This window comes from Pyrgilauda ruficollis, unplaced genomic scaffold, assembly GCF_017590135.1.
Source record: "Pyrgilauda ruficollis isolate IOZ18807 unplaced genomic scaffold, ASM1759013v1 scaffold41, whole genome shotgun sequence".
NCBI classification, from domain to species: domain Eukaryota; kingdom Metazoa; phylum Chordata; class Aves; order Passeriformes; family Passeridae; genus Pyrgilauda; species Pyrgilauda ruficollis.
In genome coordinates, this window is record NW_024525601.1 from 7,917,606 (window position 1) to 7,941,250 (window position 23,645).

General features: G+C 43.4%; 1 protein-coding gene across 1 annotated transcript in view; it reads left to right on the forward strand.

The window, feature by feature from the left end:
• CABLES1 (Cdk5 and Abl enzyme substrate 1) overlaps nucleotides 1–23,645 on the forward strand; it is a 70,086-nt gene that overhangs the window by 41,555 nt on the left and 4,886 nt on the right. The window contains exons 5-8 of the mRNA XM_041477602.1: nucleotides 2,130–2,207; nucleotides 12,032–12,131; nucleotides 13,650–13,806; nucleotides 14,585–14,688. Of these exons, the coding sequence (XP_041333536.1) occupies nucleotides 2,130–2,207; nucleotides 12,032–12,131; nucleotides 13,650–13,806; nucleotides 14,585–14,688 (439 nt within the window). The remainder of the gene's footprint in view (nucleotides 1–2,129; nucleotides 2,208–12,031; nucleotides 12,132–13,649; nucleotides 13,807–14,584; nucleotides 14,689–23,645) is intronic.

The following is a 23,645-nucleotide window of genomic DNA, read 5'->3' on the forward strand; positions in this document are numbered from 1 at the left end:
TTAATCATATGCCAGGATTTTTTTGCTTGTGCATTGCTGTTCTCAAATGGGAAAAATCATTCCTCCCTGCTCTGTAACTCACTGCCGCACCGCGAGACCATCTTGAAGGATCTGAGATTTTCCTTAGGTAAGGAGTGTTACAGCATTCAGACAACAATGAAATTGTACCTCATCTGCTGCAGGAGAACTTCCTAAAGCTGTATATGTGTTTATTATTAGAAACCTTTCTTCATTAAAGGGTAAATCCCTCTTTGCTTTCAAACAGGATTTTAAGGAAGAAAATAGGATTGCTATAACGGAGTAATCCAGGAGAAGGAAAATTGATCATTCTGCATTTTTCCAAGGATTACGTGCAGCAGCTCTCTTGGGGAGCTAAACCTTTTCCAAGAACGATGACTAAGCTGGTCCCTTAAGGAAACAGTGTTCTAATAACAGGGTAACTGGTATGCGATTCATAGGTGCATGTGCTGGTTTTCAGACGGCAAAGAGCAAAAGAGCTTGCTAGGGTTTGTTGTCCAGCTTTGATCAGTGCAGGAAAAAGGATGAAAAATTCAGGTTAAATCCTTACATACAGATCTGTGGGACACAATGTCAGAAAAATCAATGCTGGAGAGCAGAGCAATGAAGTGCAATAGCCCTGAAAACCAACGTAGTGGTAGGTCCTAGCATTTTCACCACAAGTGGAGATTTTTAGAAAGGTAAAATATCAGAAAATTCTAACACTAATCAGGTCAGAAAACATCACAAATTGCTGTCATTGTGTCTTAGAGGAATTTGACATGGTTCAGCCTGTTAGCCAGCTTTAGAGGGAGGAAGGGTCAGTTGTACGATGGTACAATTCTCTGTGTCCTGAAGGTGGTAAGTTGGCATTTTATATCTTACTTCTTCACCAAGCTTCTCTTGGCTTCTTGCAAGTCTGCATCTCCCAAAACTTTAATAATGGAGCTACTGGCATCCCACTCTGTTTCATGGGAAGTGGGTCTTGACTTCAAGGTGGTTTTGATGTTGCTTAATATGTCAGAGCCCGATGGCTGAAGGCAGCAATGTGGCTGTGTAACAGACAGGTTGCTCCAAGCTATTTGCTTTAAAGGAGATGAACTCTATCTGAGCTGAAACGAGGACAGTATCACACAGTGACTTTGCAGATGTTGCAGAGAATTGGAAACTGCTCAGAAATGCAAGGCATTTGCTCTAAGACTGTCCTGGATTCTGAGATAAGCTCTCTGCAGGCAGATGATGTATGATTTCATGTAGCCAAATCTTGGCTAACTGCCTATGAGGAGCAAAGGCAAGCCATGCTTAGAGGAGGAGGGATTCAGCCATTGACTGAGACAGATGGGAGCTGAGGGGTCAGTTATGCCTGAGTGTCAATGCAACATCATAACCAAGAGGGCTAATGTGATTATTGAGCACAGAGACTGGCAGAGTGTCATGGCTAGACGCTGATCTTAAAGGTAAGACTGGAAGATGTGCAACTTCTGAGGTCACGGATGATGCCTGGAGACCAAGAAGTGTGATGGGGCAAAAACTGGAGAAGATTCAAAAGAGGAAGCCTGGAAACAGTGAAAGGATCTGAAAACTCAATGTAATAATAGCAAACCTAGCCTGATTGACGGATGAAGCCCATTTCAGGAACAAGAAGCTGACAATCAAGGGAGTCCTTTGGTTTAGCAGAGAAAGGTCACAACCAGCAGCCAGAATGTGTGTGTATCAGTGGTATTTGTTGGTGTGTATCACCTGGGTTGCTGCTGGCGTTGTCTGTTGAGTTTCAGCCATTGTAGTCGGTTGACAGAATGGTCCCGTGCCTCTGTGGGTAGACTTCTTTCACTAGGAAAGCATCTGTCCTGCATTCCAAGTCACATAGTCAGGATAGTCTTCCTAGAAAGCCTGTAGAGGGAATGGGGCTCTACTACTCATTCACTGCTCCTTTGCTGTGGCACAGGCTTCAGCACTTCTGTAAAGACTCCGTAGCACAATATCTGTGAGATGTAAAAGAGGACGGATAAGTCATCCATTATGGAAGTTTTATGATTGCAAATTCCTCAATGGTAACATCTATTGCTTTGCTTGTTGTGGTGGGATTTTTAAATTTTAGTCTTTGATTTCTTTTATTTTCTTTTATATTTTAGAATAGTCCTTATCAGCAGCAGAAGATCCTTCTGTAGCATATTTTCAGTGCTGCCATATCGAGACTGTACCCAAGTCGGGTATGTATATTCATACGTGTACTGCATAGTCTTTCTGGGCCTGCATGTAGACCTGATAACAGAACACAGCATGATGGAGGCTAATGCTTTTACATGTCTGCTCTGAGAAGAGATAAATGCTCTTAGGTGTATTTGCTTTGTGGACCATTACCAGATTAAACTACAGCTCTCAGTCCCCACTTTATTTATGTGTGTTGTGATATCTTTGATTATTAAGCTGGAGAAAACTGCCCCCATGAAATCAATGTTCTTGAAAAAATGCACTTTTTTATTGTTTCTTCTGGTTTCACTCATCTTTGACAAAACAAATACTTTAGACAGCATGACTTAGTTGTATAAGCCATCTTAGCTGTCTCTTTCTCCTATACAAACATAGTGCTACTGTATCTAGATTTCCAGAACTATAAAGAAATACTTGGATTTAAACAGAATACTTTTTTATTTATTACTTTTAGTAACTGGTCAGATCATTCAGTCAGTGAAAGCATTATTTTGGCCATGATTTTATACAGGTTCATAGCTGTCCGTGCAGCTGCCTCGCATCCCCTGACGTGCTGAGACGCTGCAACTCTGATAGAATAGTTCCTTTGGAATGAAGTAGCTCTCCAGAGACTGAGAAAGCTTTTAGCTCTTCCACTGAAACAACAGAAGTGGAAGAAACTGGATTTGGCTGGAGGACGTGGCCTGGCAGGCTCTGATGGCAGCTGGGTGCAGTGCAAGGCTGGGATCAGCAGTGCTGGTGGCAGCAGCCCTGTGACCCTGGGACAGGGGGAATAGCATGGCCACCAGGCTCATTTGCCAGAGACCTGAGAAGTCCTTGTGGTTGACTCAGTGACTGCAGAGCACAAAATGCATGGGAAATAGTCTGTTGATACACTGAGGGGAGTTTGAAAGATCCACAAATCATCTACAGTCAAATCTTTCCACTGTATAAAAGACAAATTTGGCTCATACTTTCCAGCCATCTATTTAGTTCTGGAGAGTGATTTGTCACAATCTCCTTGTGCACCAGTAATTCAAAACAAAGGGAGATTATTTTTAATGCACAAAGGAAAGGAGGCACCTTTGTCAGAAGGTTGACTCTGTCTGCTCACTCTTACAGTAAATTTTTTCCCTTAATTAAACTGTGATGACACATCAGGCAAATTCTTGACAGACTGGCAGATTTGTTCTTTGTTCTTGAGTACACTGTCATTCTTTTATGGTCATCATCCTGTGGAAATTGCCTCTTTATTGAAAATTGAACACATTTTGAAATTCTGATGACTGGTTATACCTTCTAAATTACAGCAGTAACGAGCCCAGCTGCAAAACTAAATATTATTTCAGCATGTCATGTCTTGTACTGTGCTTGCACAGCAAGAAGAGCATGGGATGAGAAGGTAGCAAGTGCCAGTACACAACAATCCAACCCTGTTCCTTTGGCTAAAAAGCCAAGATTTAAAAAAATGCCCTCTGTCTTTCTTCCAGAGCATCAGAGGAAGAGAGAAACAATTCAGTGGCACCTCCTTCCAGGAACAGCTGGTGCAAGGAACAGATGAGGCAGTATAGCATAAACTGTACCACTCTGTTCAGGCTGCACAGTGCTTGCTTACTTGCACATTTTGGATGTGAAGTAGGAGGGGGGAGAGACACTGGATACTCTTATGAAGTACTGTAATTACAGCATCTTTTAGCTTTGCTTTCTCTGAATCCCTGGATTGCTGATGTCTGTCCCCAGGTAAGATGTCCCAGCTGGTTTGTGTTCTGCAAATATCACTGAACACGTAATGAAAAGAAACAGGTCCTTGCAGGGAGCCATGGACATATCTGAACTGAAGAGAGCCGCGGCAGCAGTGGGAGAGTAGGATGGATGAGCAGGCAGGAGGAAGTGTTGCCTGTGAGAGGAGCCCATAGTGGAGCTGCTGCTGCCTCTCCAGCTCTGCTCCAACTCACGGGCACTGTGAGTGGCCAGTGAGGAAATCTCCAGGCACAGCTGTTTTGTGGAGGCTGCCAGCCCATGTTGTACTCAAGGCAGTGCAGAAGAGCTGTGCTCTACCAGTGCTGCTAGATACAGTCTGCAGGAGCAGATCCATTATAAAAACATGGTAAAAGGCACTTTCTGAAGTCACAACTCTATGTACCTGTCCTGTGTGGATGGGGCAGCATCACCCCTCAGCAGTGAGGTGCGAGACGTGTACTCTAGACTGTGGTCTTCAAATGCCTGCCCTCCATGCAGAGGTCAAACTACAACAGCAACAACCCTCCCCAAAAACCTAAAGTGTGATTTTTAAGTGGCTGTACCAGTACAAATTGGAAGTATGGGGAGAGAGCCGTAGATGTACATGAGGGAATGAAGTTTGAGGTGCCCCTGGAATAAGTTTCCTAAATGCTTACTTTTCTTCCTCTATCTAGACCAGCAGAGCAAGATATAGCCAGGTGAAGGCAAAGTAAGGAAAGCTTCACTGCAAGTCAGGAGCTGAAGGAGGTGCTGAGCATCTTGGCCGCTGGCATTCCTTGCCCTACAGTACCTCTTGATGTTACAGCCTGAAGTCATCAGACCCTAGGCAGGGTTGAGTGGTAGCTAAGGGGAGTGATGTAGTGATTTGAAAGCACTTGTAAAAGTGTTATTGCCTCTGTTCTTAGTTTAACAGACAAAGAGAAAGATGGCCTGAATGTTTGGCTTTATGACATACAGAGTCATTGTGTGGTGCACAGGTTAGAGGCAAGTGCTAGTACTGCACGTTTGGGTTGTGCAGTTGCCTCTCGTTTTTCAATGCATTGGAAGCCTTAATGGATAAAGGGTTCCTCTTTCTTCTTTAAATATAATATTCCAAAATATGTAAGATCCACTTTGTGGACGGTGTTGAAACTGCCTCGGTATCCATTTCATAACTTCCTTGCCACAGATAAGCATTAATCCCCATCTGGTTCTGTAGATGGGCAGAAAATTGGATGTGTTGACCTCCCATTTTTAGCAGAGGTGCACCTTGTGCATCCCCTGAGCTGCTGTGGCACACACCTCCTCTGTCAGAGGCTGGTTGTCACTGTGGAAGCTCACAGCAAACAGACTTGAGCCTTGATACTGTTCCACTTCCAGGACAGGGGAAGATGCCTCAGGTCAGCAGCAGGTAGCTGTCCTCCCACAGCCACCCTCAGGCACAGGCGTTCCACCCTGACACATGCTGACCTGCTCTGGGCCCTCAAAGGGGATTTGTGTCATGGCAAACCAAAGAGTGAAGCCATTTGCAGATGGATTAAATAAGACTTGAAGGAATTATTTGTTTGGAGATGGGTTCCAGATGGTTTGAGGTGAATTGGATTTCAGCCCTTTGAGACAGGAGACGGGGATCAGACACAGCAGATATTATCCTTTTAGCCATTAGGCAGCTCATGCTCCGGACACTCGAGTCCCTAAAGAGGAGCTGTTACAGCCAGGCTCTCTGGGAACATTCCTGAAGGTTTCTCCCAGTGTGGTGTGTGCAAGGGCACTCTCTGGACCCACCATATGGCCCCAGCCAGGATGGAGAAAGAAGCAGGTTCAACTCTCCCTTCTCTGGAAAAAAGCAGATAGCCTGGGCAGGGGAGAAGGGAGACAATTCTCCATTGCTTGCCTGTTCTTGAAGCTTCTCTAGGCACCACTTCTCCATCAGCTTCCAAGGAGATGGTACAACTGTGGCAGTGCTCACAGTTGTTGAAGTTGCTCCATGTGGCCAGCAGGACGTGTTGCCCTACAGAAATGGTCTGCATATGCTTGCAGCCAAGTGAGAACAATCCAGTCCTCATTAGTATAGCCTAAGCAATTTCAAAAAAGGACAATGGCAATGTTTGTTTGTCACAGTTAGAGGTGTTAAAAAGGAGGAAGAAGGTACCGTGTTGTTTTTCACCCCAAAAAGAAAAGGTATTGCAGTTAGTTGGGTTTACAGTTCTGATGTGTGGTTTGTTTTTCATCCTTGGCACACATCATTATGCTTCATGATTTAAAAATGTGCTTTGGAAGAGGCACTTTTTAGGCTTGTTCTTATCAATGGCAAAAGCATCCACAGATTGAAATAGTGTACCTATTCTGATTATATTTTTTGTGATGTTGTAAGCACTCTTTTAAGAGCTTCCAAGTTCCTGTGAAGTCCTGTCCAGAAGATGAATCTGGAGGACCTGGGGGAGGAGGAAAGCTGGCACTATGACACAAATGCAGCACTGCAGCCTGATTAGTCTTAAAAGAGCACTCAGACCTGGGCTCGCAGTGGCTGACTGACAGCAGGGGCTGGAGGTGATGAGCTACAGGACAGAGAACTCAGAGCATCAGATAGTGCACATCCTTATAAATATGGCCAGTTCACCTCATCTTTTCTTCTTTGTGACACTGAATTCAGGTTAGAAATCTATCTGCAGCAGGCATAGCTGCTGAATATTGCTGCCTTGACAAAAATACAGGTACTCATCTGACAAAACTTGCCTCCAGCTAAAGGAAATAATGCAGTATGAGTAATCAAATGGATTGAAGCCCAGGAAACAGACCATTCTTCTGAAGTGAAGAATTTGTGTCCTTCTCAGAAGTGCTACTAACTGGCTTCATCCAGTTTCTAAAGATAAGTCGCTGCTGAATTTAACTTCAGATTTAACTAGATGCTGGCCAGGACAATATGTTCAATGATGCCAGGAGCAAGAGGTTTTCAATACCATTGCCCCAAATAGTATTTAACCAAAATTATCAATTATCAATGCCACAGACCTGGCATTCCCAACAGCCTTCTTTTCCTAAACTCTGCAATCTTTGTTCATATTTAGTGTTTAAACTGGGTAAGAAAGCCATATGCAAAATGAGGCGAAAAGAAGGACTTGTGTGGTTGTCTTGCTGCCATCAGTTATTTGGCAGGTTAGTGAGTGTGGAAAACAGGGCAATATTTACAGGAGAAATGAGAGCATCTAAACTGCCATATGGATAGCAGCAATAAGCAGACAGCAAAGCAGGATACTCTGTTGCATCCTTCAGATTTGTTACCGAGTTCCTTGCTGTTCTTCCCAACAGATTTTGTATGCAAGGCAGTTTAGATTAAGTCATCAATCTTGAGTGCTTTTCCTGAGCATGTATCATTCCGTAGGCCTGGGGAAGAACAGCTATCTGTTTTTAGCCTGTGACAGGGAAACTGAAATATCCCTGCATTTCTTTACCATTGCCCATTTTCCCTGCTTCTCACAAAGTGAACAAAAAATGAAACCAAGCGAATATTAGCTTTACAGAAAGACACATAAATCTAAAGTTTTTTTCCTCACAGTAGGACATTTCAAAACTCATAATCTCATGTATGAATTTTATAGAGCCCCTATTGCTCATTCTTGTGAGTTGTCCTGTTCCCTTAGATTGAAATTGACCAATGAATCTCCAAAAGCTAGTAAGTTTAAATTTTGAACTTTTACTCTGTGTTGGGCAAAACATCAGGAAAAGAGCTAGCGTGCTGACAGCTAAATATCTTTGGAGAGAGAAAAAGGACCATTAGAGCCATCTTTCCAGGAGTTTTTTTGCTCCTTCTCCCTGTAAATTGCAGCTGGAGTTGTTCTGGCAACACTAATGGCATTAGGATCTGAAAGCTCTTGATCAATTATAGCTGGCAGTTTCAGGCAGTGGGAGATCTGCTGCTGGTCTGACTGGCAGTGCATCTCTTCCAGAGCTCTCATTGTCCTTGTCTCTATAAACAGATGATAAGTAGAAATTATTTACACTGACGGATGAGGATGGCATCTTTTCTTGATGTCTCATGAACCTCTTTTGCTTTTAGAATAAATCTTAGCAGTGTGGGGGGAATAGCTAAGCATAAAATAGGGGCACAGAAGGCTGACATCTCTAAACAACAATTATCAGTTTCCTTTTTGCAATAAGCAGAAGGCTTTTTCATGTATCTAGAAGTCTGTTTAATATTTCATAGACTCCTAAATTATTCACAGGTTAGAGTGCTCAACTGTTACTGTCATTTAAAGAGCAAGTGCCCAGCAGGAGTGTTGCATGGGACTTTGTAGATCTCATCGAAGCATAACATTTGGTTCATTAAAGAAGTGTTATACTTCCAAAGGTAACAGCATCTTAATCCTGGCCTGGCTAATAAAAGACATGATGACATTGCTTCTTTTGATCCTTATCTATCTGCTCAATAAACCATCTGACAACAAATCTGGGATCCCATGTCACCTGGTATGGTTCCTAGAAAATCTGTGAACTCTGTTAGATGGAGAAACTTTAATTTATTTTCTTGCTAAGGAAACTACCCAGTCTGACTACTCAGGAGACTGCTGGTCACACTTCAGTGTCAGAGACTTTCACTGCTGGGATTGAAACTGCTCATGGTGGGTGGCTCCAGTGACCCAGTGGGTCCCCACTTTACTCCTGACACACACAATTCAGACCAGGTTTCCTCACCAGTTCGACCCCAGGTTTCCCATGGCAAAGTCCCAGATGTCTCGTTCCATCTTGTTCCATAAAGCCGTTTATTCATGGTGCGGTAACACAGGAACAGCCAGAGCTGGTGCCACTGAGGAGGATCCCCAGCCAAGGAACCCCTGGCTGTTTATACCCTCACAGTCTCCAGAAGTCTCCTTTTCCTCCTGAGTCTTTGGCTCCTGCCCCCCTCTTGTGTCCATCCACCTTGCTGGCTCACTGGTTTTCATCGCCTTTGTTACCCAAAAGGCTGCAATTCCCAGCTCTCCTGCGTTTCCCGGTGTCCATTCACCTGGCTGGTGTCACCCACCATGATGCCCTGTGTTGTCCCAAAGGCTGGCAGTTCATGGCCTCTCTTCTCAGGCTCCTGCCTGGAGCTCTGCATTTCAATCTGCATCTCAGTCTCAGCTTGTGAGCCCAGCTACTTGTACTTCATGTATTCCTCAACATTCTGCACTCATGGATAACAGACAATATGTTTAGTTTTGAATGTAGTTTCTAACACTGCTCAGTCTTCCAGAAATGGTATTCATGAACAGAGTATCTAGAGCTTGACATTGATGTAAATCAGGGTAACTCCCCAAACTTTGTCAAAAACTGAGATCTAGTTTTTTGCCTCCTAAGGAAATGTTATCCCTGATCATTTTCTCAAGCTTTCCCTGCTCAAATAAAGTGAAGGTAGTAAAATTAAGTTCCCATGGTTTATTTTTGGATTTGGGTGTCTGCTTGAATTCCTTGAATTTTCCTAAAAAGCACTTTTGGAAATAAAGCAGGAAAATCAAAACTGAGGAAGAGGAGGAGGGAAGTTTTCTTTACTTAAATGTCTCTTTGGCAAGGACTGTTGTTCCTTCTCTGCATTTTCTAAGCACCATTTACTACTGGATAGTGGTTTGTGCAGTTCCTCAGTCCCATCGGTAATTTAAATAACTTAAAACACAGTGAAAGCTTGATTTGTTTTCTCTATGAAGTACCTGTCCTCCATATGCTCCTGCTTCATGGGACCCTTTGACTCTGTGTAAGGACATGTCCTAACAAACCTGGTGGCAGTGGATGGCCACACCAGTGCAGTGGCTGTACCCAAACAACTGTCCTTAGGTTCCCCGTCCTTCCCCAGGCACGACTCACCCATGTGGAGAGGACTAAGGGAAAGCATCCTCCAGATCTTTCCTAGTTGTTCTTGGGATGCTGGGGCTGTGTGGGGGAAGCAGCTGTGCTGGGGCTCCCCCCAGCACTGGGCTGGCAGCCTTTGGGCTTGCTCTCCCAGTAAGAGCTTTGCCAAGACCTTCTTGAGCTCTTTGTCTTTAATAGAAGTGAGGGAAAAAAATAAAGGCTTGTCATGCAAAAAATTTTACTAGCTTGCTGTTGATCGTACTGATAGGGAATTCAAGAAGGATACAGTAAAGTTGCTTAGGAATTCCTTATGAGGTGTTAACCAAGATCTTTTACAAGAGAGAGGAAGATGTGTATAAGCCAGGATGAGCCTTTCCATTTATATGCTCAAAAGAAACTGCACATTGTTTAGTACTGATTTTCCTCAAGAGAGGGAGTTTAATTCTCTGTTTTATGGACAGACTTCTCTCCAAACAGTAACACTTTATTACTCCATTTTACAGCACAAGCAGTCATATACTTTCTAGAAATATGGAGCATATGTGGAGAAGGGGAACACCCCAAGTAGCTTTTGCAAAACAGGGAGAATTACTGCAGTGTTGTTCACAGGGTCCTGAAAGGAGAATCCTCTTTAGAAACATCAGAAAGACGGGCACTGGAGGCAATAGTGTCCACCGATCTTCAGCTAATGTCCAGGAATCATTCGTGTGTGTGCTCGCACTTGCCAGCTGACCCTGCTCCATGCTTCAAAAGCACTGATTTCTTTCCAGTCCTCAGAGCTGCTTTTTATTTTTTAAAGCTGCTGTGCTGACTCTTCAAAGGGTGATGGATTTCCATTTGATGAGTGGCAGAGTTATCTATCCATGTCTCTTAATTACATGGAAAAATTACTCCATGACATGTTTTCAGAGTTGTAACAGCATAATTTCTTGCTCTGTATCTGTAAGGTCTTGAATGGAAAGAAACTACACTGTTCTGATTTCAGGTAGTTCAGATATTTGTTTTCATTTTGGGGTTCAGGGGTTTCCTCAGGTTGTATGTTTGTTTCATAGATAACTGCTGAAATAGTTACAATTTGGCATTTATCTCTGTGAGAAATAGTTTCCTGAAGCACTTTCTGCACAGGAGCAGAGAGGCTAATACCATGCTTGTGACAGAGAGCTATTTTTACATAATTATTAGTCCAACCCCTCAGTAACATGATATCAGGAAACAAGAATGATAATATGACACTGTGCTAAGTGAACTCCAATCAAGAAACTAAGAGGACTTTGTCGGGATTAGAAACTTGATACAGTCTTTTCCTTTATCACTGAACTATATTTTCCAGAAGATAGATGTGTTGGATTTTTCCAGCAGTGAGGTACATAACTTACTGGGGGCTCAGGATGGCCACATTTCAGAGAAATAAAATGTGTGATAGGTTGGAAACAGGGTGTATTGTATGTTACAGCAGGAGATAGCCCAGCCTGTGACTGGGTGAAGAGCCTGCAGGGCTTCTCCTGGCCTCCACGTCAGCATCTCTCCCACACGGAGTTTTGAGCACACACTTGGACCCCAGCAGCAACCAGCCAGGAAAATATTGCAAGATAAATATTATGGAGTTTCCTTCAGCTGTCATTTGTGAAGCACAGATTTGCTCCTAGTCTTTTTCACCTCTGCTCACATTTTCATCATGATGCTAAAGCATGAGATACAGCCTGCTTGTCTCAGGCATCTCATTTATCTCCAAATGGGAGATGCCAGGTGGGTCAGTCCTTCTAAAGTAGATCCCTGAGTTTCCATGCCAGGGTCATGGAAAACTGGCTTTCTCCTGTCAGCCTCTAGCAGAAGGGTCACTGGGCTTTGGCCACTCTCCTGTGTTCTCGAAAGAGCAGGAATCCTTCCTGGAATCTTCCACAGGAAATGATCTCTGTTTCACATAGGGGAATGTGGGTATGTGCTCTGGGAATATCTGCCTGCTGGATATATGGCAGTCAAGTGTTCAGGCTGGATTGTTGTCTCACCTGAAGTGTGTATGACTTCCAGTTCCTTCCCAGTGCCAGGTCCTGTCAGAGGTCCAGCAACGGGGAACGTTGCTCTGCACCACAGGCGGGGCTTTGAGCTGCAACCGTGAACAAAGCAGGGCTTTTCTCTAGAAGGTGTTTTCGACAGCAAAAGTGCTTCCCATAGGAAAAGTTGTCTGGTCTGTGCTTTGCTTTGGCATGTCTGGATTAATGCTGCATCTTGTTTCAGCATTTGGTGGTGGGAGGTGAGCACAGCGTGTGTATTAAGAGCTGTTTCTGCTCTTCTTTCTGCTTCCCAGGGATATGAAGCTGGATGGTGGACGCCAGTGCCATTCTGCTGGAGTGTGTCTGAAAGAGATAATTGGTCTTGAAGGTGTGGAGCTCGGAGCAGATGGGAAGGTGGGGATGCTTCAGTTCCTACTCCCTTAGATTTGATGTTATAAGGGGTAAAAATGGCTTAACTAATAACAAGCACAAATACAACATGCAGCGTAACAGAGTGGTTAAAGCACAGAATGTGCAACTGTAAATAGGCTTAGCAGAAACTCATGAGGACTGACCAAGCTGTCAACACAGACAACTCTGTATCCTTGAAGAAATTTGCCTCTGGCAATGTCTGAGTGTGTAAAGCATTACTGAATTATACAGCCTTCCCCTTGCTCTAGCAGGAGGTATCTCTGCAGTGATTGTCAGGACCTTGAGAATAATTTCTGGTGAGAGTTGTACCTGTAATTCTATTTGCTTTCAATTGTATTTAATAACATTTTGCTCAGTGTTTTTCCAGAGAGCAGGAAGACAGTGGCACAAGGCTGATGAGTCTCTCACAATCCAGAAGCTCATTCACTTGAATAGAATAAGCAAATAAGAATCTTTAGGGAACTGATTGATTTTAAATAAATATATAGAGGAGAGACAGTTTTAATCATAGAAGAAAACATTTCTTCCTGAAAGTGTGATTTACTTTCTGCAGTCCAGTTTTACTCAGTCTGCTGTCATCTATGTATTTAAAGGCCCTGGGTCAATGCTGCTACACGTGTTGTGCTCACCTAACCAGGTGTCAGGCCAGACCACAGGCTGTAAATTCCTGAGGACAATCTGTCTGCTTATAAATAACGAAAGCTCACATGCCACATGTTTTATTTGATATGTGTTCTGACCTCCTCGTAAACCAGTCTAGAGTCTCAAACTCATTTTTTTTTCTTCAATGCAATGTTATCGTTGGAAAATGAGCCAACAAGAAGCAAGGCATAGCTTTTTCTTGGCCAGGGATACAAGCAGAGAATCAGTGCACTCTAAAAATAATTTTGTCACAAGTTACTCATTCACACTTAGTACACGTTGGGGGGGTAGTAAATGATCTCCCACAATGATTGCTGTGGACTGGAGCTCACTTATTACATCAATAAGACTCTGCCAGACAAAGTCCTGAGAAAGAAAAATAGCAGAGAAAGTGCTTCTGTTTAGCAGTGTTTAAGTGATTTGCCTCTGGCAGCTGTGTGCTGAGGGACCCATATAGATGATGCTAGTTCAGTAAAGAAGCTGCTGAAATGTGCTACAGAGAAGGCCCACTAGAAAAAACCTGACCAAACTGATATATTTTTAAATCTGACCCTTGAGTAGGATTTTCTAAATCCAGTGTATTGGAGCATGTGTGTGTGTGTGTGTGTGTGTGTGTGTGTTTGTTTTGCTGAAGAATTAATGCCATCACAAGAGTATTTTTGAATCATGAATAAACTGGCTGCACTGGAGCAAATGTAGGTGGCTGGTCTATATTCATCTGTGCCTAACTACTAAATCCAGAAGTCTTCCATTAATTTGGCTTCTCTTGCTTTAAGTTGGAGTGCACCAAAAGCATCCCACTGCATCCAGTCTGGGCTGGAAGTAACTGTCTGTCCATTCTGACATTTTGTTTTTTAGACGGTTTCTTATACACAGTTCCTATATCCCACCAATGCTCTGGGAACTCGGAGGAACACAATAGACTCCACCTCATCTTTCTCCCAATTTCGCAATGCAAGCCATCGTAGCCTTTCTTTGGGAAGAGCTAACAGCACCCAGGGGAGCATTGATGCAGGTAACTTCTCAAGTAGCTGTTTTTAGTACCCTGATGGTAGGCAGTTATTGCAAAGGACTGACGTGTTTTAGTCCCCCCATTAACTTAAATGAAATAAATACAGTCTTCTGTTGTGGGTGAAGCGCAGCTTATTCCATATCTGCTTAGAAAGCTTGCTTGTGGAGGATAGAAGTTAAATAAACAAGCACGCTGGTGGTATTGACAGCTCCAATGGCACCCAGCATGCCTCCTCCTGTCATCAGCATTGTTTGTTCCTCCTGCATCAGGCTTGTCCTTACCTTCCTTTGCTATGGAAAATTTACAGTGGCAACACAGTAGTCATAAGCTGAAGGTGTAAATTCCACTTGTGACCTTTGTTAGGCTGGAAAGGGCTGTGTTTACAAAACTGGACACAAAACATAAGCCAAAGCACTATATGCTTAAAATATTTTGGCATGATAAATTAAACAAATCAAAACATCTGCTTGAACAGATGAAAACTTGTTGCCGGGAATAAAAGTCATTGTGGAGCCTTATATAATTCTGCGGTTCTCTAAGCCCTAAATTCACATTTAGCAGGTAATTCGTAAGCTCTAGGTCCTCTGTGTCTTGGCAAATTAATATAGAAATATTTAGAGTTGTCAAGACTTAAAACAATTTTTCATCTCTTTAAAAAATCTTGCATGGAAGTAATATTGTGCGTTATCTGTGAACTCATTTGCCACTTCTGTTAAGTTCAGAGATGTCTTGATGCAATGAATTCCTTTCAAAATTCTACATCTAAACTGTTGTTTTATAGGTAGCGACCTGGGAGACTTTGTTGAATACGACCCAAATCTTTTAGATGATCCCCAGTGGCCATGTGGCAAACATAAGCGGGTTTTAATATTTCCTTCATATATGGTAAGTGATTCTGTGTACGACAGAGGAATTCCCGTAACAAAGTTCTGAAGGTTGAGACTTCATTTGGCCATATTTTAAGAAGACTGTTATTATTTTTAATCTGCTAATAAGAGCTGTTCAGAGTGCTTTGTTCTAAATGACAGTTACTTCTCAAGACATGTTAAAACAAACTCTTGGAGGTATTACAAAAGCAAACACTTTTATTACTGCTGTATTTCATAAATGCTTTAGATGAAAGGCTTGTTCAAACAATGCACTCATTCTCTGGCATTCAGAGGAAAATTTATACTTCCTCAAACTGGCACCTATTACAAAATAGGAGGATGCCCATTGGGGTTTTTCTGAAGTCATGAAGCTACGCTGTGTTTTGATGCTAATCATTCACTCCTCTGAACAGCTTGGTTTCCCAGGTATTTTTTTCACCATGGGATAGTCCTTCCTTTAATTGCAGCAATTACGAGCAGAGTCTGTATATTTCCCACTATATCCAAACCCTTAACAATACAGAGACATAATTGTTCCATGGTCTGTGCTCTGACTGAATGTTTTCTGTGGTGAGATACTTCTGTAGCCTTTTTTTTTGGTTGCTCCAGGTCTGTAGATTATTTTAGCAGGACTGTTGCAAGAGGCAGTGCAGTCATACACATGTGAGCATGTATCTGTCTGGATTGTACATCCAGGGTAACAGTAGGCAGTAGGGAAAATACTATTTTTTTTTCCCCAAAGTGGTGACCTACTTCTCTTATCTGTATACACATATGATAGGATTTGAAACACTGAGGTCTAAAGTGTTGTCCATGTTCTTGTTTAATTTGGAACAGAAGACATTATTTAAGAAACTGCTAATCTATGTAAATATACAGCCTTTCTATGTGCTCATCTGCCCCCCACCCCAGAGGTAATTTGGCTAGTGGGTGCTCCTTCTTCAAAATAAGCTCTAAGTGCTTCATGTGGATGGAAGATTATCTCCATGCTAACAGGAATGTTCTGTCTGTTGCACACAGAGGCTTAATTAAGTTCTAAGGATGTGTTTATTCTAGGTTTTCAAATGGGAAGTCCAGAGTGTCCTCTGCTTACTTGCTACCAGTTTTCCTTTAAGGGCTGGCGAATTACTTTTTGGCCGCCAACCCACAAAGTGACAACCTTTTATAGCAGCTACATCTATGTGGGAAAATATTTGTCAGGTTTTGATATGGTTAGTGTCATGGACAGTCATGGAACTGTCTTCCCTCAAGGAGAAAGCCATTGTTAGCCGACATCCAAAGGGAGCATAGCTCTAGCAGTTGTGGCTGTGTTTCTGACCTTCCTCAGGCTGCGAGTGTCTGCCAGGCAGTGCAAGTCCCCTAGAATCACCTGAGACCTTTGACCCCCTTTTAGCTTGATGTTCTCATGGACATGATTAAATGAGTAAAAATGAAGCAGCCAGGATGGCATCCTGCAAGGGAGTTCTCCATCCAGGAGTGGGTATTCAGTGCCCACTTCTCTGTATGTTGGTTGTCCACAGCATTTAAAAGTCTTATATTTGTACTTCTGTTGTTAAAAGAAGCTGCCTGGGGATTTGACAAGGGATATGACTGGATGCCCTGAAGGTGAAAAATTACTTCAAGGACAGTTGTTAAAATCAATGTCATTGTTTGTCTAGAATATATTTGCATTGACAGGGGTCTCCCTGGCTTTTAAATCTCTCTAGGGTTAATTACTGCTGTGTCTGAAATAATGTCTTATTTGACAGTTGAGGGTTTTTTTCCTGAATGTACCCTTCCAGACATCCCCTCTTCAGCACTATCTGAGGGTCTGTGGGATTCCCACCTCCCTTTCTGAAGGCAGGCACTAACCTAAGAAATGGTTGAAGGACATTAAGTGCTCTGTTTCTTTTGTTGAGGTAGATCACAGGCAGGTGCCAAGGGCTCTCTCGGCTGGGGTTTTGCCTGCCTGCAGCCAAAGCAGCATAGCTGTGATCCCGTGCAGGAGCTGCATGGCTTTGCAAGGAGCTAAGGGGCAGATGGTTGTTCTTCAGTGCTCAGCTGAAAGATTTTAAAGCTGCTGGTGCTTCCTTCAACCAAGAGAAGGGAGAAAAAGTATTACTAGAGTGTCCTAGGAGCTTACTTAGGAGTTAAGTAGGATTTTTCAGTTTGTGCAAGGGCTTGTGCACAGGGCTGAATATAAGGCCATTTACTCACATCTGTTTTAGACTTTCCTGACTCTCCTGACATCCCCTCCCCCTCTCCCTGCAGTTCACATCAGTGTGAGCAGGAGCATAATAGCCTTATAATTTCAAATCATTTTCTTCCCCCCCCAAATGTAAAAATCAGCTCACACTGCAATTAAAGCAAATTGCGGTCTGGGGCCAGCGAGAGACCTGTGGTCCTTTCCTGACCACTCAGAGCCACTGCAGCAGTGGCAGATCTGTGCCAGAGGAGCGCAGAGGCCGGAGCAGCCGCCGGTGCAGGGCGGGATGTGGCAGTGACTGCTGCCTCTGGAGCAGTGAGAGCGGCTCTGATGGCAGCGCCCAGCATTCTGTTGTGCGCGGAGAGCTGCAGCTTGTAATTAAAGTTTCGGTACTTGGCCAGGATTTAGCATTAATGCTCGACAGCTGCAAGCTTGTCGATATTCCCCTCACCCCTCCTGGTGGATGTGCGAGCAATTAATGGGGGGAAGGTGTGGAAGAGGAGTGGATGCTGGGCTGCGTCACTGCCTGCGGGATAGAGCTGCATGCGCTGCTATTGCTCCCATGAGCCTGGCTTGTGCTTCTTAGGCCAGGATTTCTACGCTCACTGGGAAAGCTCTGCTGAGGTCTGTGTGAATGCTGCATCAGTAAACACTGCAGGCTTTATCCCGAGGCACGGGACAGACAAAATGTGTGGTCCGGTTTAGACTTCACTCAGAAATATGTGCAGCTAGCACTCGGTGTGCTCAATTTTTGTGGAGCCTGAGTTTATCATCACTGACATTGCCTTTATAGTCTTTTAATTTTACTGAGCTGAATTAGCCCTGACTCTTGGAGAAAGGTGTTAGCTGCAAGTCCTCAGCTGTTTTCAAGGAGAAGCTGAGCTTCCTCCTTGTAGATAGCTCTGGGGAAGCAGAAGTGCTTTTGCTTTAGTCTGGTTTGGGTTGGGTTTTTTTGGGGTTTTGGGGTTTTTTTTTTTTTTTTTTTTTTTTTGTTTGGTTTTTTGTTTGGTTTGGTTTTTTTTTGTTTTCTGTGGGTTTGTTGTTGTTGGGGTTTTGGGGTTTTTTTGCATGGGGTTTTTTTTGTTTCGGTTTATTTTAGTTTTTTTTCTGTAGTGAAGTCCCAGGCTTAAGAGAGCATACACTTCCCTGTTGCATTTCTAGAAGTAATACCCACAAATTGCCTTTCAGGGGACAATTCTGAAAAGTATTCTTCAATACTTTGCCAATAACAACTGTATGGCTTCTGTTAATTGTATTAGTTGTATTTAAAGTCTAGTTTGCCCTGGAGAAATTATTTCCTTTTGTGTTGTCTTTGTAGGAGAGTCTGCACTCTCTGCTGCAGTATAAACAGTAAGAGGTAGAAAAAATTCATGCTGGGGGGTGGGGGGGAAGGGAAACATCATGTCATAGTTAACAGATGTCTTCCTGGCTGATACTGCTAAAACAGGAATTTGTGCAGATTCTTAAATCTCTCTAGAACAGGAACTTTATCTACCAGACTAAGCATTAATTTCTTTCCTCGAATCTCATATTGACTAGCATATGTACAGACTCGTCAGTGCCCCCCTGGTCTCTCTGCATTCTTTCCAGCAGAAACTCCTTCTGTGCTGAACTAGAAAACTCATTCTCAACAAAACTTGAGGCTGATCCTGCAGTACTGCTTTTGTCAGTAACACAGAAGCACAGGAGCATGTTAGCTGGTCACTGCGTGCTGCCAAAACTTGAAGCAGAAGAAGAAGAGCCCAGATCAGCAGCACGTTGACTTTGAGTGACCCATTCTGTAGTCGCATCCCTGAAATATCCATCTATCTCTGCTCAAGGGATACACGTGGAATTAGGTTTGGGTACCAAGCTACAATGTCAGTGTGTTGCTTTAATTATATAAAAATAAATTGACATTTCCACACCACTAATAAGAGAAGCAGGTCACAAAACTCTGCAGAGCTGTTGCAGTGCCTGCCTGCCAGGCTGCGCTTGCCAGGTACCGCACTAGTGGTGAGCACAGCCGGGCCGCATTATTTAATATTAGTCCTCCAGTGTGATTTTAAAATTAGAACTGCTTGCTGCCCTGGCCCTTTGGTCTAACAAAAGCCCTGCATGATGATATAATGCATCTGTCTGTCGTTCTCTCTTTCTGTCTTTCACAAGGAGCACCAAGGTCAGGCAGACTCCACTTACAGCCAGTGTCCTTCAGTGCTGTCACCCTATTCTTCGAGCCTCTTCTGCAGCTGTATATTAAGTATCTCCAGACTGCTTCTTTATCAGCTACTGACCTTGTACCCAAAAGTCTCAGGGAGCAGAGGATAGAAGTGGTAGATAATCATATATAAATCCTGTGATCTATGCATTTGATGCTGTATTTGGCTGAGACTCCAATAAATAACTATTTTGAGAATAATTCCTGAGTGTTAACAATCTAAAATAAACTGGTGTCCTTCCATGTAGTTAATTTCAAAGAGGCAGTTTTGGGACTATTTGCCTTGTGAAATTCAAAATCTTTCAGTTTAAGGTCCTTGAATGTTCATAACTTTGTAACAAAAGAAATATCTTATTTTAGTCTAGCTTCCTTTTTTAGAATTTTAATTATAATTCAGAATCACTCCCATTTTCTATCACAGTTTGAAGTCTCTTGTCTATCAGGATTTCTCATATATATGCATCATAAGCCATAAGCGTATGAATTAGGTTACTGGCAGTTGATAGGTACGTAGCTGGTCATCTATGGGATGCATTAAATTAGTCAGAGAGTGCAGAGTTATTGATTTTTCACTTCTTGTGTGGCTGAGACCTTATCAGTGACCTGCCAAAAGTCTGTTTCAGGTATCAGTCTTCAGTCTGCTTTCTGTGAAGTAGATTTATCAGGGGTACACAGTAACAGCAGCTAAGAGAGCCTATCATACATCTTTCATTGTATTCACCTATTTTATTCTGATTTTATCCTTCTTAAGCTAAGAGATAGAGGCACCCAAGGCTAGATCATCTTTTACTGGTTGCCTGCCAAAGTAGGATTTATTTTCTACAATATTTCATCCTGCCAGCCTTACCAACCATTTCAGGCATTCTCTCTCCTCCCATATTTATAAAACTATATATACAGCTTTCCTATGAGAAAGCAGCTGCCTGAAAACGCTTGTGAATAACACACGAGCTGAGCTCCAAGTTCAAAACTGCCAGCCAAGCAAAAAGTGTGCAGAGTAGAGACTTGGGCTCAGGCATTTATCATGCTGTCCAGGCATCTGTCAGCTACCATCTATCAAGGTTTTCATTTGTCTTGTGCAGCTTCCATCGCCAAAGTAAAATATACATACACAGATTTGTACACAGAGAACATAGCAGAGCCCACAAAGGAGTATTGCTGAATGCTGAACTGAAATGTGTTCCGTGCAAATAAGCTGTGAGAAACAAGACAGACGGTTCTGGATGACAGACGTTAAAAACATTGGAGATTAGACTATGACAGAGACAGTTTAGTAGTTCCCAGTGCCTTGTTCATGTGTCTGACAGCTCTGGGAGTGCAGAGTGCCTGCCTGGGAGGGAATAATATTATGTTTAAGAAAGTATGTTTGGATGGAAAAAAGCTGTGCTCTTTTTAGGGAAATATTTGCAAACCCTTCATAAAATTTTGGAGCGTCATTATTGATCAGAGCCCTGACACAGGCAATATCAGAATTGTCCTGGACAGACAGTCATGTGTTTTTCTTCGCATGGAACTTTGTGTGAACAAACAGAAGAGAAGCTGAGCAGGGAGCAGGCAGAGGAGGATGGCGTTGTGTCCAAGCCCTCCCCTGTCAGATCCCAGCTGGTTCTTGTGGCTTCCTGGACCACCCCAGAGCTTTGCTCCACTCCCTTGCTGGTGGGCAGGGGCAGCAGTGGGAGCTGCTGCAAGCTGGTGGTTGTGGCAAGCTGTTTGCAGGGTGCATAAGGGGCCCTGGGCAGAGTCAGGGTTGGGGCCCAAGATTTCTGTGTAGCCTCACGAGTGCTGTGCCCCAGCAACAGGGGTACTCGGAAACCTGTTCTGACCTGTGCCTGGTCAGAAACCATTTGAGAGGGTAACTGATTTGATCACTCAACAGATGCTAATCCAACGTTGCTTTTAAACTACCTCTCAACATATATTTTTTAGGGGTATTTTCGGCCTGCCTCTCTGCTGGGCAGGGTCCTGCACGCACAGGATGCATTTCTGTAGGTACCAGCTGGACAAGCAGCATGCTGTTACTCAAAGTCCAGCTTCTGCAGCAGCTATGAAGGGGAAAAAAAAATCAAGGGACAAAAAAAACCCCACAAACAAACTTGCACAAATGCTTTTCTTGAGAATAAGGGCAGTTAGCTGAGCTCTCCAGCATGGCACTGACAAGATGAGACAGCTGCCTTAGAGCCAGTGTGTTCAAACATGCTGCCGTTATCCTGTTACATGAATCAAAACCAGCACACACCAGATTTCATCTGGATTTCATTATTGTGATTTGTATCGTAGAGACTGTTGTCTCGCAGGAAGCGGCAGTATTCAGAGTTGGAGAGGGGGAGATCCTTATCAACAGGACAAAATTGACAAATCTCTGTGTTTAAAAATAACTGTACCTCTATACTGTTCTCATTTTTAAGCTGTCTGCTTAGTCTCAAGCCTCTGAGCGCTTTGCTTTAAATGAAATTTTTAAAAAGAGCTTTTCTCCTTCTAAAGAGAATTTAGCTGAATTCTGGCAAACCTCCCACAGGCTGGAGGAGTCCCAGGTAAAACAAGTCGGTGCCTGCAGAGCAGCCATGGGGAAAGGTGCATCCCAGGGGGCTGCTGCTGCTGAGAGGCAGAGCCCAGGGCTCACTGCCCCTCTGCACATTGGCCCCCAGAGCCACCCTGACTTATTAGAGGTGAAAGCAGCTGAGACTTGCTGTGTGACACAGCTTCTGTGCCCTTTCTGTTGGGAAGTGGTTTCTGTTGTGCACATAAGCAAAAGAAGAAGATAACCTGGAGAGAGCTAAAGGCAAGTTAATTAAGATAAAATTATGAGCTCTGTGGTAATGAAGAACAAACAATGGGCAGTTAGGTTTGTAGTGAAGCGTGAAATAACGTGTCAGGTAGCTTTATAAGGTAACACTGAGCTCAGTATTTATAGAATTGCCCAAGACAACCAAAAATACTGGTAGTAACTAAAATCATCTTTACATGTAATAGGATGTATCTGGCTAGTGTCTCTTGTCTCTGTAAGCAAGAGCAGCATGGACCCATGTTTCTATACCCTGAGCAACAGACAGCAGTGGTCTAAATTAGATGTGGCTTGTTTCAGTGTCCTCTTGTAGCAGTACTGAGAGGAAGCCCTTAACACATAAAACTCCCAACATATCTGTGCTTCAGCAGCACCCAGCTTGCTGATGATCCTTTGACAACAATACCAAGGAGTAGGCAGGCCAGCTGCAACATTCCAGGGAAAGAAGGGAAAAGGGGTAGTTGTTAAGATCTTGATTCTTCTGCTTTAGAGGTGTGAGCCCTGCCAGGTGAGATGCAGCATGTGAGAGAAGCTGTCTGCAGTGAAGAGCCCCAGCTGCACGGTGCATGCACACGTCCTTCCAGCCTCTGCAGGGTTAAACCAGGCAGGCCCATACATTCCATTGAAAGCTTTCCCACCCGGGTAGGGCAAGGCTTCTCCTTCCTGTCTTCTCTTCCTTTTATTCAGGTGTGGCAGCACATTGCCTGCTTCGGCATCAAGGCAGTTTATGAATTTTTAACCTCAGAGGCACTGCACTGTCTGCCTGTACCTGCAGTCGGACTCATCCATACACGTGCAGGGAGGCAGGTGTGGCTGAGGAGTGTTGATGTGGCAGAATGGCCCATGTTTTAAAGCGTGTGCATGACCATAACAACACCCCGTGGCAAAAACCTGGGGTTTTTCTCTCTGTTTTGTTTGCATCAAATACTGCTGGGCACTATTCAGGGGAAACACATGCTCTGCTCTGTTTTGATTTCCTAATAATTCAGTACCATACCTCATAAGTAAAGTCAGGAAAAGTTTGGTGTGTTTTACTCTCCTTCATGCTTATTTTGGAAAGAGAGAACAACATGACTGGATAAAGGGAATTGTCTGTTTATTGTCTGTTTTCTCTCTAGAGCCATTGCACTTCCATATATTATTTTAATGACAGAAAAAAAGCCTGAAAGCATATTCAGTTAGTCTTTTTGGCTGATTTCAATTCCCATGAGGATATATTGCAGCAGAGCTCCACCTTCTATAAAGGCATAACACGCAGCAAGGGTTTCACATACCTCTTTCCACCTCTTGTTTGGTGTTAACAGCCATTTGCCATAATAAAAATTAATCAAAATCAGAAATCAGAAGTGAAATATTATTTTATGAGCAGGAGAATGCACTGCACTATCCACTGGTGATTTCTTACATGCTTGAAGCTCGCAGGGGGTTGTATGCCTGGGGACCAGGCTGTCCCTCTGGTGCCCAAGCTGGTGCTCCTCTCCACTTCTGTCCAATGGGCAGAACTGCTAAAGCTTGGAACAGAATTGACACATTCCCAAAATAAAGGTTGGTTTGTTGTTGAACTGCTAGATTTTGGCCAGGTGAATGGTGACAGAGGATTTGGGCAAAGTGCTACCTGAACAAAGACTAAGGGAACAAGAGAAGTGCTGGGCGCCCACAGATGCAGGGGCTGTGTTGGCCAGGAGAACCTTCTGCAACTTGGGGAGATTCCTTAGGTTGTAACAAAAAGGAATAGGAAGCTCAAAGGAAATAGACTGTATGCTTTGAATGTTGTCCTGACTCTTTTGTCCATTTACTGCCTAACTTACC